General features: G+C 44.2%; 1 protein-coding gene across 1 annotated transcript in view; it reads right to left on the bottom strand.

Annotated features, from left to right (window-relative positions):
• B3GAT2 (beta-1,3-glucuronyltransferase 2) overlaps positions 1 to 16,251 on the bottom strand; it is a 348,081-nt gene that overhangs the window by 3,327 nt on the left and 328,503 nt on the right. The window contains exon 3 of the mRNA XM_069235713.1: positions 15,499 to 15,647. Coding sequence (XP_069091814.1) covers positions 15,499 to 15,647 — 149 coding nt within the window. The remainder of the gene's footprint in view (positions 1 to 15,498; positions 15,648 to 16,251) is intronic.

The raw sequence follows: 16,251 nt of genomic DNA, 5'->3' as shown, positions 1-16,251 counted from the left end.
TCTATGGAATATTTCATAGATAACCTTCAACAAGACTTTTATTTGGATGAATGGCAAGATAATAGTTTGGGCCAGTAAAAACTAAAAATGTAATTGCTTAATTTGGGCATCAATGTGGCTAGAAATAGCCTATAACGTCAGGTAGACATATCTACTTGTGATTCAAACATCTTCACCACTACGCGGGTTAATAGCTACTGTCTGACTTCTTCAGGTTTGTTCTCACTTTGCCTCTTAGGAAAGTTAGGAACTGAGGGATAACCACTTTCAAGGGTAATATCAAAACAAGAAATAAGGATTTAAGTGTACATGTAATTGAGAGTACTATTAATAGAGAGGGGGCAGTGCCATTCAAGGAACTAAATTAACCTAGTTCCATTCAAGGGACTAAATTTACCTGCAACATCACTGTTTGTGTTTCAAAGGAAAATATACGATTTACCTCTGATGGGCAAGTAGAAGTGGATAATAGCTGACATGAAGGATCTACTGATAAAGCAAAGTAACCTGTAGGAGGAACTGGAGATACAAGCATTTGAAGCCAGTACTTTATATTTTGAAGAACTTTAGATAGAGTTCAAATAATCATCCCCATCATAGTAAGTGGTGTAAGCTGCTAAGGGTTCCAGAAAGGTTAAAAAGAGTAAATAAAAGCAATAGTGGAGGGTTATATTAACAAGATGAGAAAAAAGGTACAATGGCTAGGCGGGGACTATGGCTGATATGAAGTGATATGCCTGATGAGTAGAAGGAAATGGTAACTTATTGAGATTAAGTATTAATTAAGTGACGTAATAACAGTGAATGAGTTCAAAGGTGAAATAATTCACGTCCAACACTTTAATAGGTTGATGTCATGCAGTCTGTTATAATACCTGATACATAATACATATCCTGCCCTTCTCCTTTCCATGAAAAATATCAAATTGTAGCTGGTTCTTCTGCTGAGTTGTTAGTGATCATTTGCTGCCTATATATAAAGTGTCAATCCCTTCTTGTGCTATTGCTGCTTGTTATGCAGCCACCAAAGAGGTGGGTATCTATACCCCGAAAGCCCTGCCCACTGCCTGCTAAACGGTCCAGCAGGGCCGGTGCCTTGTAAAAGCTACTACTGCTTAGAAGGTTCACAAACGTGACATAAAACCTTTTTTGACAGAATTGACCAGGTTACCAAAGAGCAGACAGAACATACACAGGTGTGTGCTTCTAGCACTGGAAATAGTAAGGTTATGGGGCTTAGCCTCTCTATACTGTCTGACCACATATTCCCTTGACTGGCCTGGGATGGATTGTCTGGGTCTGAGTCACTGGTGAAATTCTTTTACTGCCCTTCTAACAAATTGTCTATGGGCATCCCATGGGTTTGAAAGTGACCTTTCATCCTGCCAGCAAGACTGCCCCCCACCTAATGGGGTGTTTGGGCCTCTTTGTATTGTTCTTCTTCCTGGCGTGACTGGGCAACCACTTGTCCCTCGGTACTGGAATTCCTCATGAATGTGAGGCTAGTGACAGGAGTGCTTCATCGAGGATCACTGTGTGTAGGCCATCTCTGTGGATGCTGGTTCTTGAAGGGCATGATGCTTCTGTTCTATGTACTCCTACTTGGTCTCCCTATCTTTGCCCTCTCACCCCCTTTCCTTCCCAAAATATCTGGATGTTTCTCTCCTTCCTTTGTGGTAAGAGAACCATTCAGAATCTCTTCATTGTCCAGTGGCTCTCGGGAGTGTCATATCAGACCAATTTGAAGTGTTATTGTCAGGGCTTGGTGCTAAGTGGGGAGTTTCTTTAAGTTCTGTCTTGGACCTTCCTGGATATTCCAGTGGTTGATGGCTGAGTCTGGCTTCCTTGCCTTAGACTTGGTTAGTGTCCCTGCTTGCTTCTCTTACTCCAATTATGTTAGAGCTTTAGCATTTAGAGCCTATTTTCAGAGCCCTCTCTAGTAAAAACCATGGAAATTGTTGGGTCTGAGGAGTGGGTGAATGGTATGCAACTCTCTTCTTTTATTGCTTGTGCAATTTCGGAGGAGCCTTTTATTGGGTGGGTCAATCATTTAAAAATGCCTCTGAACAGGACTGTCCTGAAGGCTTTCCCTTGGTGGCAGGGCTGTAATTCCAATTTTGGAAATGTCTTTCAGGTGGCAGTTCAGATTTAAGGGGGTCCCTTCTCTGCTCCCTTAGATGACAGTAGCATGTACTATATACTGTGCTGTTGCTGACAATTGTTTCTGCTCAACAGTTCCCCTCTACATTTCGTGGTCTTGTGCCTTAGCAAGGCAGAAGAGTGAGGTCCTCTTTAATGGAGATCCCAAGGAGAGGATCTGCTGTGATTTTTGAAGTTTGGGGCTTCCTTGCTTCTGTATTTGACATTTGCAAAGTCACTCCCAGCATCCTTTTCAAGTCTGTGGTGTGCCAGTTTTATCCTTTTTTTGGCTGACGGTAGTTCTGATTGCCCACCAATTTGTGACCTTTGAGGTACTATTTTTTGCTGTTTCTCGTCATCTGGTATGATCTCTTCTGCTTGAGGGCTTGTGAGTCTTCTTCGTGTGTTTTTCTTTGGGAACCTTCTTTTTGGCTCCCAAAATGGTTTTCCAGAGTCTAGTCTATCTTTTTCACGTCTTGCCAGATGAAGCTTTAGTTTGTGGGAGACCTTATGTTACCAATGCTCATAATCATTTATACACACAAAAGGGGTACAGAGAAAAACATGGAACTAGGGTCAGAGACAGTAAACTTTGGATGTGATATACTTTTCCTGTTGACTTGGGTGGATGGGCTGTCCATCAGTCCCAAAGCATTTCGTGGAAAATTTAATTGTCCCATTACTGTTGCCATTAGGTATCTGGGATGTGTCAAAGAACTACATAGCCACTCTCAATTTATTTCACTTTCTACTTTTTTCTCCATCACCCCCTCTTAATCCCACCATTGCTGTCTGTGTTGCATTATCACTAGTTGTTACTTCTCCCACTTCTGCTATGTTTCTCTTTCTTCCTGCTTGAATTTCCTTTCTCTGCCATCAATGCTTTCGCGTCTCACTTCCTCTCCATTACCACTCCCCTCGTTCCCTCTTCATTCCCGCCTCCCATCCCTCCTTCCTGTTATTCTACATTTGATCACTGTCAGCACTCCCTTCCCTTCAATGCCCCTGTCGCCCATTCCCCTCCTCTCATACTTTGTCATCACTGTTCCTATGTTCATTTCCTGCCTACCTCAACACTGTCATTGCTCTCCTTGCCACACCATCTCGTCTCACCTATCATCTCTCTCTCCACATCGTCACCCCTGTAATCTCCTCCTAACCTCCCTTGATTCTTCATGCCCATCCCCATTTCTGGTCATCGCTGTCTTGCGTTTGCTATAGAAACATATAAACGCATGTTTTTAATGGAAGTAGTTTGTACATACAAGTGTTTGCTACTCCCTATAAATATTTGGGTGATTTCAAAACTCAAAGTCTCGATAATGACAGCTTCCTTCATAACCCTTCATTGGAATGTTTATCTGGGCTAAATGAAAGCAAGCAAAAATTATTATACATGGTATAGTGAATATCCTTAATCATATGTTAAAGCCACATTGGTCTAAGGTACTGCATTCTGCTACAACAAGCACTTGTTTCTGGAACAAGGGACCTCGAGTAACAACTTAAGGTACTGCATTCTGCTACAGAAAGTACTTAGTTCTTAATGGAAGTTTATTTAATGGCAGCTTTAGGTACATCTGCATGCATCAGGAAAGAGCAGATTGCAGCTTTTCAAGAGCATAGGAATGTTTTCTTAAAATAAAGTGAGACTTATTGCTTTTCCGCGACTTGATTTCGGATGTGGCTAATAGGTTAAAGGGATAATCTCTCCTTGAGTTTCATTTTCCTACTTAATTCTTCATTGAACCCGAAACATCTAATCTCGCTTTAAAAGGGGTGGGGGAGGAGTGAGTGGTTGTTGTCCAGACCTGCTCCATTGGTACTCATGATACCCCTGTATGACTTCTATCTTTTATCATATAGCACTCACCCCCTAAATACCATTACCCCTGCTCCCCTCTTCCCACCTCAAAGTGTTGGTTACTAGTGTGCCGGGATTCTTTCGTTCAAGTGAAAATGCTTTGCAATCCTTGAGGGAGTCTGGAAGAAGGGGACTCTATTTACTATCAAGAGCAAGTTACCTTACTGACTCTCATAATCATAGGCTACCTTCTTTATCAAATGTCATTTGCCTCACTATAATGGAGTACAGAAGCTGAGTTCTCTAAGTCAATGCTTGTTGTAGGGTTCGATCTTTTTAAAGGTTTAGCTTCAATTGTTTCTGTGCTTATGTTCTGGGCTAAAATTTTGCCTGTTCTGTGGTCTACCGACCTGAAATCTGAAGAAGTTTGGAGGTGTGGCGGACAGAGATCATACCAGCCCATATGGCAGTCTGACAGTGCCAGAAGGGTTGGTCTGACAGGTGAGTTTGATGGTTGGTTTGTAGTTGTTTTTGGGCATGTTTTCAGGTCTGATGGTCTGAATTTTACTGTGGATTTCCCTGATATGACCACAAACAGTGCCTGCAGCAAGTCCAAATGCATGCAGTCTTATTGCAAGTTAAAAACTGCCACGATTTGCAAAAAATTTTATTAACGGATTCACCAAAGGGGGGCACTTTTACTTTGGTGCCTGGTCCTTTTTTCTGTCCCTTTCCAACCAAACTATGACAAACGTACAAAAGTCAGTATGATGACTATCTTGCTCCAACTGAGGAATCCTATAGAAAAACGTTTTGAAATGTAGGGCCTGATTACGACCTTGGTGGGAGGGTATTACTCTTTCCCAAATGTGACGGATATACCGCCCACTGTATTACAAGTTCCATTATATCCTGTAGAACTTGTAACACGGCGGATGGGATATCTGTCACATTTGGGACGAAGTAATCCCCTCCGCCTAAGTCGTAATCAGGCCCATAGTCTCTGGCATTGGTTCAAACGTTTGTTTCTGCAAGATAAATATAATGCTATGTAGATGTAAAAACCCCACCTCTTTTCCAGTAAAGCCACTACGCTGTGTGCAGCTACCCAGCACCAAAATTAATCCTGGGAACGTCCAGCTAGTAGCTACTAATGTAGATGAGACATAACAGGCCACCTTATCCTCCCTTTGCTCTAACATTTAATTGGCGGTCTGTGTCGAAAGCAGCCTTTTTTCTCCGAGTACTCTGCCACTTCCGGGTACCTCGGGAAGCAAAAGCCACTAAAATTATATAAGATACTCACTGCAAACGTTGTCTAATCATGAATTTGTCTCCCATAGTCCTATGACCGTCCCTTTCAGACCAAACTCTATTTTCTGGTTAGGATAGCTGTCTTTATGTTTTCTTCCGTGAAAGACAGGTTGTCTCCTTTGTTCTTAAGTTTGTGCTCGAACAGTGGGCCCAGCAGGAATTCCTACAGTACACAGGTTACAATACCATAGTTAGTTAGCTTTAATCATATTTCTGCGAAACTTAGCTGTATAGCACTCTCCCTTTCTCAGCAATGTGATAGCTAAGATTTGCCATATGCAGAGTCCTCTTACCAAAATCCAAGATTGAAACAGCAAGTACTTGCAAGTAAGTTAAACCCTGCACCTGGTTGCCAGATCGGATCCGTCTGCATAAGTTAATCAGATTTTTTTTCTACTTAGCCCTTTCATTTTAATTTGTTAATTAAGACATTGATATCGTGCTCAATGTGTCTACTGGGTCAACTCTTTACACATGACTTGAGAACAATCTATTCTGGTCTCATACTTCTATCCAATTGTGCAGCAACTTGAATATAAGTATGTTGTGAAATTGTGAAAACTTTACGCATGGTTCCACCTACCTCTACTGACCTTGCATTAGTACAGCACTCCATACTTTGGCTACAATAAAAATGTTCACTATGTGCTCTTCTTCTCCTTGACTTTGAGAAGGCCTTTGATTCCGTGGACTGGGCTTTGTGAGAGCAATGCTGATGAAGATGGGCTTTGGCCCCCAGTACCCAGATACAGCCACATACTCAACTCGCATCCGCACACTCATGTGTTAGTTATTAGCACCCATTCCCCATTCAGTGAGGCCCTAGACAGGTATGCCATCTCTTCCCACTCCTTTTCGTCAGGATAGTATAATGAGGTACCCAAATGCAGGGATGGAAATAGGAGAGCTCCACAAAAGAGAGAATTGCACTATATGCGGACAATGTACTTCTTTACCTGGAGAAAAAAACAGCTTACAGGACCACGTGTCTTAGAATCCTTGAGCACTGCGAGCAGGCCTCTGGACTGCATGAACAAGGGCAAGTCCATACTTGTCCTAGTTTGTGTGGACAGTGAATTCACGCATTGGCACTGATCAATAACAATAAGACGACTTAGCTTTAAGTATATGGGGGTTCATATCTCCTGGATGCCAGAACTGATATGGAACCCTAATATGACACCCCTAAAAACAAATATGAAATCAGACCTCCATAGGTGGGTGACCCTGACACTTAATGTACTGGGCAGTTGTAACCCTCATCAAAATTATGGTCTTACCTTGTTACTTCTACACCTTCCAAAACTTCCTGCAGTGGATCACAAATACCTGGCTCAAGGACCTCATGTCATCAATACAAAATTTCCTGTGGGGAGACCTACCGCACTGTATAGCATGGACAAAATGTTGGGCATCGGTCTACAAAGGTGGAATGGGAATAGAAGACCTTAAGATGTACTATTGGCCAACTCAGTTACTAGTACTATAATGAATGATTGACCAAGAGTTTGTGGGGTGGGGTGGGGTGGTGTAATGACCCTGCCTACTGAGCGGAGCTCTCTTCTGGGCTTCAACAGAGGAATGGTATTTTCATATGGAGACCTCATTCCACTACATCTCTCTCGACCTACCCGAGTAATCTTTATGAGCTGGCACACAGCACTGCCTTTTGAGGGCTGGCAGGGCAAACTAATGCAGCAAACCTCTCTGTGGAGAGGAAAACACCTCTGCCAAGTTGTGTGGCTCCAAGGATTCGAAAATGGGACAGTATAGCTATTACAAACCTGGGGAAAGTATGGCAAGTGGACCACATCTGCTCTTTTCAAGATATTCAGGCCCACTAAGACTTTTCCAAGACCCAGTTGCACAAGTATTTACAACTCAGGCATATGTAACCAAGCTCACAATGCTTCCTGAATACAACCTGCTACATAATGCTCCTGAACCTTTCACCCCTTTGAGACAGAAATGGGAGGAGTGGGTGCGACCCCTTGATGATCTTGATTTGAGGCTAGCATGTATGGCCCTTCCCAAATTTGCCATGCGTTCCTGAATATGGCTGATTAAACTGAATTATATTTAAACTACCTATCTCACACCTCAGAGGATGTGGGAGGCCTACAAAATTCCCCAGCCAACCTGCCTTCGGTGCCCTTACACGGACGTAGACTTTTTCCATATGACCTAGCAATGTCCTCAGGTGGGAAACTACTGGAAACTGAGTGCCCACTCCCTGACTCAAGTACTTGGATACCCAATTGCGCTGACACACCAACGCCCTCTTTAAGGGATTACTGAAGAGCTGGGGAACACCAAGGGAGATAGATATTTGATAGGGATGGCTACTCTGATGGCCAAAAGGGACATAGCCCAGAGATGGTGGGCAGGTGACCGACCTACATTAGCGGAAGGAAATGGACTGGCCTGCGAAACTTGAAGAACCCATAGAAAACAAGGGAATGTCCCCAGAAACATGCTCGGATTTGGGGGAAGTAATGGAAATGTTAAGGTCTCAGCCTTTAATGCATGACATAAGAGTTGATGATTGACAATGGGTTCCGGGGGCATAGGAGTGTGTTATGGTGATGTTTATGTTTTGAAATTGTAAAATTCAATAAAAATTGTATGTCAAACAAAAATGTTAAATAAAAATGTTCCCCATGCTGTTCTTTACTGCTTCTTGGATTCTTGGAGCAGATCTATGCTACACCTTGTATTAGGGCTATCTCACCCATATACCAACACTGATTTACCTTAGTACGCTTAATTGGTAACTTCCGTTTAGCTTCTTCCACTCATCTGAACTGTAATTGCTAATTATTTTTAATGGTAAAATCGGCTTTTCAGTTACTATTCTGAAAATTGCACTTTTAGAAAGTTGCCATTTTACTGCCTGGGAATGTGCTTTTCTAACAGTGTCCAGGGTCACATGACTCTCTTTATGCATTCCTTCCAGACATGGGGCAAAAGGGCCTTGGGTGTAGGGAAGAGTGTTCTCTTTCCTGATCAGGATGTCCTGGAGGTTGTACTCAGACTTTATGAGCTTCAAGGGGTAGCCTGAGGGCTGTGCCTAACTCTTTTTTAATTTCTGCTTTTGAGCCTGCATGGCCTGCCATTATCAACTGTGGCTCACATCTAGGCCTGCCTGCCTTTTGTTACTCTATGCTGTTTGGAGCCAAATCCAGTGTTGTACTGGGTTCTGCCCCAGCAATATGCCCAGAGAGTTTTTGCTTTCTTTGATCACCTGGTTTTTGGACATTTTACTGTGGGTGAGCCTCACTACTGGTGTCTCACCCACACAAATCACATGGTAAACAGACTATGCATGATAAGATATGGCTGCTGCGATGCAGCAAGGGTAAAGGCACTCTTGGTGAGATACACACGAACACGTGTGCTGGCTGCATGTGGGAGACTATTGACGTGCACAGCCAGGTAACAGCTCACAAGTAGCTTGGCGTAGTGGGGACTGTGCAGAGAAAGTTATTTAGCTGGGATAGGCCTCATGAAGGTAGTGTACACTCTTGGGGAAAGTTAGTGTGCTTTACTATTTTAACTATAGTGACACTCTGTTATACACACAGAGAGAAAACTTTCCCTCCTCTTTGGCCTACAGAGACCATTGGCGTCTTGAATTGAGTGTAACCTGTGTGAGAAAATCACATTTGCTACTTCCAAAATGATAACTGTACATCTTGTGGATCATTCAGAGTTTTTAGATTTACCTGGCTTAGCTCAGGATCAGAGCCCAAGCCTGTTATCACCCTGCTGTGTGCAATAATTAAATTTTCTCCAGCAGCATTAACAAAGGTCGCCCCCACACAAAAGGAGCAATTAGCACTACTTCTTGCTCTTAGGGAGGAAAAGGAGTGGGGCGGAATGCTCTGTATCAGTCACCCAGGGATCACACTGCACAAGGAATGGGTCTGACAAAAGCCTACTGAACAAACAAGAAATCTTGTGCCAAACCACCAGAGGGGGGTGGTGGGAAAACGCCTATGAAATTCTAGAGTGCAAGTCCCTGGCAGTGATGTCAGCGAGGGGTGAAGCTTAGACTGCAGGAGCTGATGTAACGAGTGGCTCCTTGATGACACCGTTTTGGATTGTCCCAACATGCTGTGCAGGAGGGTTAGGACAGGGGTGGAGAGGCAATGTGGCAGGGATGCCAGTCTTCTGGAACCTTCCCTCTCCCCTTAATGAACTCTTGCACAATGGGAAGACCCTCTCTTGCCTGCAGATTTTCTGTCTGCTTTTCTGCTGAATCCCGGGACCGCCATGGAGAACTGGAAGGAGGAACCCCTGACCCCCACTAAGGACCCAGGACTCTGTCCAGTTGACCCCAGGACCAGTGGATCTCCATAAGTGCCAGTGAAGCTGACCCCTTACTCACCCTGATGACCAGTTAGTGAAAGCCCTGGACTGTGCCTACCATCAAAGCCATAAAGGAGAACTGGTGCAGGGAGCCAGGAGGGCCAGCTTTTGGAGGACTGTACTGATTAGGATGTGAGGAGGGTTGTTTCAACTGCCCCAGTGGATAGCGCTTGCCACCAGTAGCATGTTGAGCCGAGGATCATCCAAATTGGCCCAACATGGCTCAATTTATGGCATTTTATTGTTTGGCAACCTTTGACCTACTTTCCTGCCTAGGAGTATGTAGGCTCTGCTGCCATTCTAATATTCTCCCCCAGGGTGGACCAGGACCCGGGGAATGGTGGCAAGAAGCTGGGGTCCTTAAGGCTAGCGAAGTTGGTGTGCATGGGACCCCCTTCCTGTTCTGTTTCACCTGGAGATTTATTCCTCTTGAAAAAAAATTGATGTGGGAGGCAGTACCCCTTCTTCGACCCTGAGTGCCTGCAGTGATGTGGGTAGGCACCATTGCGCTTCCCCAGAGGTTTGGCTATAGGGGAGCACTGTCACGCTCGCCTTGCAAGGCAGGAGGGGCCCAGGACCCCATCACTGGGTCCCGCTAAAGAGGATGGTGGTGGTGGTGGGAGGGGGAGAGGGAGAGGGAGTATTGCCGCTACCCCACAACATGGTCTGCATTCCCCATACCTGTGTGTGGGGGGAGCAGGAGGTGGACCCCACCAAACCCATCTGCCCACTGGAGTAGGCAGACACAACAAAGGATTGCTTGCTCCCGTGGCCGCACACAGGAGTACGGGCCATGCAGGAATCCAGCGAGGGCAGCCAGGGTGGGCTACCCATGCTGCTGTCCCACCTCAGCCAGCACTGGGATGTCCTGGTGGGACTGGACACCCCCTTGAAAAATAACTAAGGAAAACAGGCAACGTGACGCGAGGCCGCATTAAAAAGGGAAAATCTCAGAGAAACCTCGGCACAGCAGGAGAGCCGCTTTTAAAATATTCTCTGCACTAGCCACACTTGCCCCATAATGCTTTGTGAGGCATTTCTTCTTAAATGCATTTTGGCCCATAACTCTGCCTGTGGTGGTCCTAGGATGTTGGGACCACCATCAAAACGTTCAGCACGGTGTGCTCTTTCTGTCCATTTTGGATCCCTACCTTAAGTTGGGAGGGATCCCAAAATCATCACCTCTCCTACTGTTTACAGCATTATCAAGCTCTCCTAAGGCTGGAGCTTTTGCTCTACAGCTGAGAGTAATTTTTCTTCCAGGAGCTTTGTGTATGATAATGTTTTAGAAGTCCTGGAAGGCTTAAAAATGTATAATGCCCTGAGCCCTATGGGGGGTTAATGTGTGGTTATGCCTTTTAGGGGCTAAATGTATGGTTACACTGCAATGTTTTTCACTTTGCTGATCTCATGTAGTTATGCCCTCTAGGGGCTAATTATATGCTTACACTACAATTCTGTTTTCAAATAAACTATTTTTATTGTGGTTCCCTCTAGAAGTTGTTCTGACCATTACAGTCAAATGCCAAGTATGCAAAAGAATGCACACAAACAAAGTCTGTTTCTGATAAATATTTTTATTGGGTTTTCATGGTGGTTTTATTGGTACAGTATTATCACCATTATGGCAATGATTCATGCCCAAGTAATATCTTTTGATTACATAATGACTGTTGGAGCTCACTTAATATGTCTGGGGGTCACCAGTGATTACACAATGTCATGTATGGTATATTCCATCTGCCAATGTATACTTGTGAATTACTGTGAATTATTTAGTAGTGTGTGCGTAATAAATGTACTTTTCCTTTTTTTTAAAGAAAGTACTGACTGGACAATCATTTATTCAGTGCTATTATTGCGTGCCAGTGATTGGTGATTCCTAGCCCACACCACCTCCCTGGAATGGGCCTTAGACTGCTCAACCTCACTACCCTGTGAGAGTCCAGCGCTGCAGTGGGGTGTTTGGTTCCCACTGAGGAACTATTACCTGTGCTAGCCACACAACTAATAGCCCAATTTCCAGCACCCATGAAAGGAGGATGGTTAGACAAAGGAGACGTACCCCAGCCACAGGCTGGCACTGGGTGCAAGAATATAGCACCCTCAGAAATTCTCATCAGAACACTCCAGGACCTGTGGAAGATTCAGAAAAATGACTGCAATGCTCTCTAAAGGAAGACTGGGCCAGCTTGTATTGAAACCCAGGATCCCCAGAAATGACTGTCCGTTGGCTGACCTCCTGTTAGAGCTCCGGGGACACTTCTTTTAGAGACATCTAGTCAAAATAACTGGATCTGTAAACTTTTCAGTAGTACCTTGGTGCACTGTCAGGTGGTCCTGTGTGACTCTGCACTGCCACTGCTCCGCCACTGCTCCAGAAATGGTGTAAAGGGCCCATATAGGCTCCACCCCTGCGTGGTTATGTGTGTTGTCTTTATTTCGCTGCACAAGACGTGGTTCCAGAGTTCATGTCTCTGAGACATTTTATCAAACTTTTTCCCATTGTGCAAGGGATGTCAACCCAAAAAGACAGGATTCAAGTCCTGTAGACACGGTCACAAACAAATAGCCATGACAGATCCCCGTCAGGGTTGCCTGTAATGTCAGGGGTTGAGCCACAACTCCAAGGCCGGCAGCGACTGCATGTCGATGATGAACACCATCGGGGACCACGAGGTTGAGAACACCATTGCCAAGCCAAAAATGACAACTTGTCAAAACTGCTCCAAGTCACGGTCTGCATCTAATATTCAGTCCCATTCCCACTCCTGGAGTCACCGAAGCTGCTTGAGAGGTCGACCTTTGTCGGGGTCACAATCATCAGGTAGGTCTAAAAAGAAGCACAAGAAATCAAAACGGGATTCCACTCCATCGCACCACTTGCATTCGCCTGAGCAGGTGCGGGGATTGCGCCACTCCTCTCATCGCACTGATGAAGACGGACGACTTCAGAGCCGATCTTGCATTTGATTCAGACACAACCTTAGTTTCTGGGGCCATCAGCTACACCACACTACATAGAAAGGTTTCGCTCACCCATGCTCCGACTCTTGTGATCATTAACAACTTCCTATGGTAGTCCTTCAGCTCCTAAGGAGTTGAAAAGCTTTCCATCTGGAGTACCACCAGTGGGTTTGCCCTTGGAGCCAATTGGACCCTCTGAGCCTATCTTGCCTCCGTCTCCACTTCTGACCCTGCTTCCAGCACCATGACTAACACTGGCCCCTGGCTCTTCGATGCTGATGCCTGCGTGATCAGCCCGAGAGGAGGAGGTCCTGTTTGTTCTATCCGACACCGTCCAACCTTGATAGATGTTGTGCCTGATTGAATCGGAAGCACTGCTTCCTCCACTTGATTCTCCACCTTCAGGAGGGAACCAACATATTTAACATTCCGATTTTGGGAAAGACTCAGGCAGTGACTCCTGCCAGCGACTACGCTTAGTCTGCCTGCCCCCTTGCAGCTTCACTTGCCAAACCTCTTGAGCTTGCCCTTCCAGGAGGACAGCCGCCCATGAGAGGCAGAATACACTAATTTTACCCGAGGAGGAAGGCAATCTCTTCAGACAGGTGGGTTCTATATATTGTTCAGAGGGGCTATGCCTTAGCCTTCCTTTCCTCCCTGCTGCATCTTCCACCATCCCCCAACGACTGATGGAGAACAATCTCTCCATTTTGCAGCAGGAAGTGCAAACTGTTTTGACCAAAGGGGCTATAGAGAGGTTGCCTGAACCTAAAGTAGGTCTTTGTTACTATTCCCACTACTTTATGGTGCTCAAGACAGATGGCGGCTGCAGCCTGTTTTGGTCCTGAGCCCTCTCAATACCTTCCTCCGAAAGGAGAAATTTGAAATGCCCACATTTGCCCAGGTCTTGTCAGCTCTAGAGACTGGATAGTAGCACTGGACATGCAGGCCGCCCATTTCCATATACCGGTCATGCCAGCCTACCGGCATTACCTGAGTTTCGTGGTAGAACAGGAGCATTTCCAGTTTGCTGTGCTCCCTTTTGGTCTCACAAGAGCTCCTCAGTGTTTCCAAAATTGATGGCGGTGGTAGCTGCACATCTTTGTTCAGGGCTGTTGTCTTCCCCTACCTTGATGACTGCTGTTGATTGCAGGCTTGTCCCAGGCATTCGTCAACCACTTCTCGACTACGGCAATCGTACTGTCAGCTTTTGGGTTCAATATGAATGTGCCAAAGTCACACCTAACTTCTTCTCAGACGCTCCCCTTTATTGGAGCTATTCTGCACATGCTTGGATTTTGTGCCTTTTACCCAGGAAAGAGAGTCCAGGACATTTAGGCTATGATCCAGATCTTTCAGCCTCAGCCTTGGATTTCAGTGAGGTTGACTGAACTTTGCAACTGATCTGTGCTCAAATGAAGTACAAATCATTCCATGCTTTTTTTAATGAAGTACTCACTTTGTCTTGTGCTGTAAGCAGGCCCTTAATCTATAGAACCTTAATACGTAGCCATTAGTGGTATAGAATCTGATGTCACTCCAAAATGTGTTTTTTAAACTGCATTTCTTATAATTTTTTAATACTATGTGCTGATGAGATTCAGGGTCGCCTACATTTTGTACTTCCAGCTAGGTTAATGATCCAGTTAAACATCGTTGGCTCTATGTGTCAGTTTCTCTTACTCTCTCATGTCATCTCCTTCCTTTGATATTAGTTTGGCAGGTTATTAAGCTGTACTTTCTTTGTCAATACATATCTTATCTAGGTGACCTAGTGTACACAAGCTTAATTCGTCATCCGAGTCGCAAATCCTGATTCTCTTAAAGCTTGCAGAATTTTCTAACCTAACTTCCTCTTGCAGCTGGTGAAAATCTTCACGCATCGTAGATTTTTAAGTCACTGGTTTAGAGACTGGGTGGTAGCATAGAAGTCACTGATAGAGTCTGGAGTATCATTAGAGGAGGAAGTGAACTTATACAAAGTCATAAGTTTTTACATCAAATTTGCCACTTCTACTTACGCAGACACCACCATATTTTATTGAGGTGTAAGCAAAAGGATTTCTTCATTTATAAAATGTTTGCAAAATTTTGGCAGTAGGCTAAAAAGTAAAATATGGTTTGGTGTTAAACATATGTTCATAACTCTGTTTTCGATGTAGGTTTGAGTGCATAGCATTTGGGCTATTGTGAATCTCCAAAAAGAGTTGCCTCACGAAAAATGTCAATGTATGCCTATTTACTGAGGAGTCTCCTTAAGCAGCTTTTGTGAATCCACCTGTGGTGTTGCTTGATTTCTGCTAGACTTTGGGGTATTGGCACAGCCTTGGACTGATACAAACAGCAGATCCATTAGTCAGTCAGGCTTTAGGTCTACATTTCTCCCCCGCCCTGCCCCCCAGAGCTATCATATTTACTATGCGTTATTGGAGGATGTTCAAATGAAAATAACCTGTATCCCTCAGTTCCGCCTTGTATAGCAGCCACTTTATTACCCTAATGGTCAGGCCCCTGGGTAACCATAGTGGAAAATTGCCTGGCTACTGTTAAGATCTGAACTGAAACCTGGCCATTTGGACATTTTTGTGGGGGTAGGAATGAGACTGGTGTGGAAAAGAAATCAGGTGCTCAATTCACAGTTGGCTCCATGCAGATAGATAATTGTAAAATGATATAGCCTGCATAGGCAATGGTTCCCCCCCTTCTGTGAGGCAGAGGAAGTCAAGGTCACAGTCGGAGATGATGTAAGATATATTGGCTTTTTGCTTAACAGCGCAGCTCGCGTTAGGCTGCACGCCCTTGGTTTAATCAGTATTTGAGGTACATATTTAATTACTGCGGCCCTTCTTACATATTCTTCATAGTGAATACAGTGCAAATAACACGTTCAATATACTTGATACCTTTGTGCAGTTGTTTGCCTTTGGCTCAAGTTCTCCCACTGTCGTGATCTGCTTTAAAAAGTCTGACTCTTGCATCCCTGGTTGTGATCCACGGCGCTTGAATGCAGCTTTCGGATTTGACAGAATCACTTGAAGGCTCACTGCAAATCCTTTTTAAAACAGACATTAAAAATGAAGGTTAAACCATAGAAGAGAGGAGTTTACATAATTAATTTATTATGATAAAACTACATTTTACCCATCTCAGAAATGCACTTTGTACAATTTGTTAAAATGTTCATTCTTTAGGCTACTAATTTATTATTACGATTATTTATCAATATAGCAAGATAGACTGATGCATAATTTCTACTCCCTAGCTAATACTTTGTGTAACTGATTTTATTTTGTTCCCTCATCATGAAAGTCACCTTTACTTAGACACTGGTAAATCACTATATTAAAACAACTACATAAACCATTAATCGTAAATCTTCCCTGCCACATACCAACTCGCAGAACAAAGCTCCATGCCTACGATTATCTAGCATGTTTTTCATCTCTTGTTTTTGGTGACTTGCTGTCTATATTCAGTCTCTCTCTTTCTAAGTATGCACTGAAAGTTGTTCTTGGCACACATTCAGACGGAGTGTAAAGTTTTCTAAACCAGAATGAAGTTAAAATTGTGTCTGTCTGGCTTACAAAGATATTTATCTAATACTCGCCCCTAAGTAAACACCCTGCTCCCCCCTCAAGAACCAATTTCTCCTTAAA

This window comes from Pleurodeles waltl, chromosome 5 (assembly GCF_031143425.1).
Source record: "Pleurodeles waltl isolate 20211129_DDA chromosome 5, aPleWal1.hap1.20221129, whole genome shotgun sequence".
NCBI classification, from domain to species: domain Eukaryota; kingdom Metazoa; phylum Chordata; class Amphibia; order Caudata; family Salamandridae; genus Pleurodeles; species Pleurodeles waltl.
Note: the sequence above shows the minus strand (reverse complement) of the source record. Positions and strands in the feature narration are given on the sequence as shown.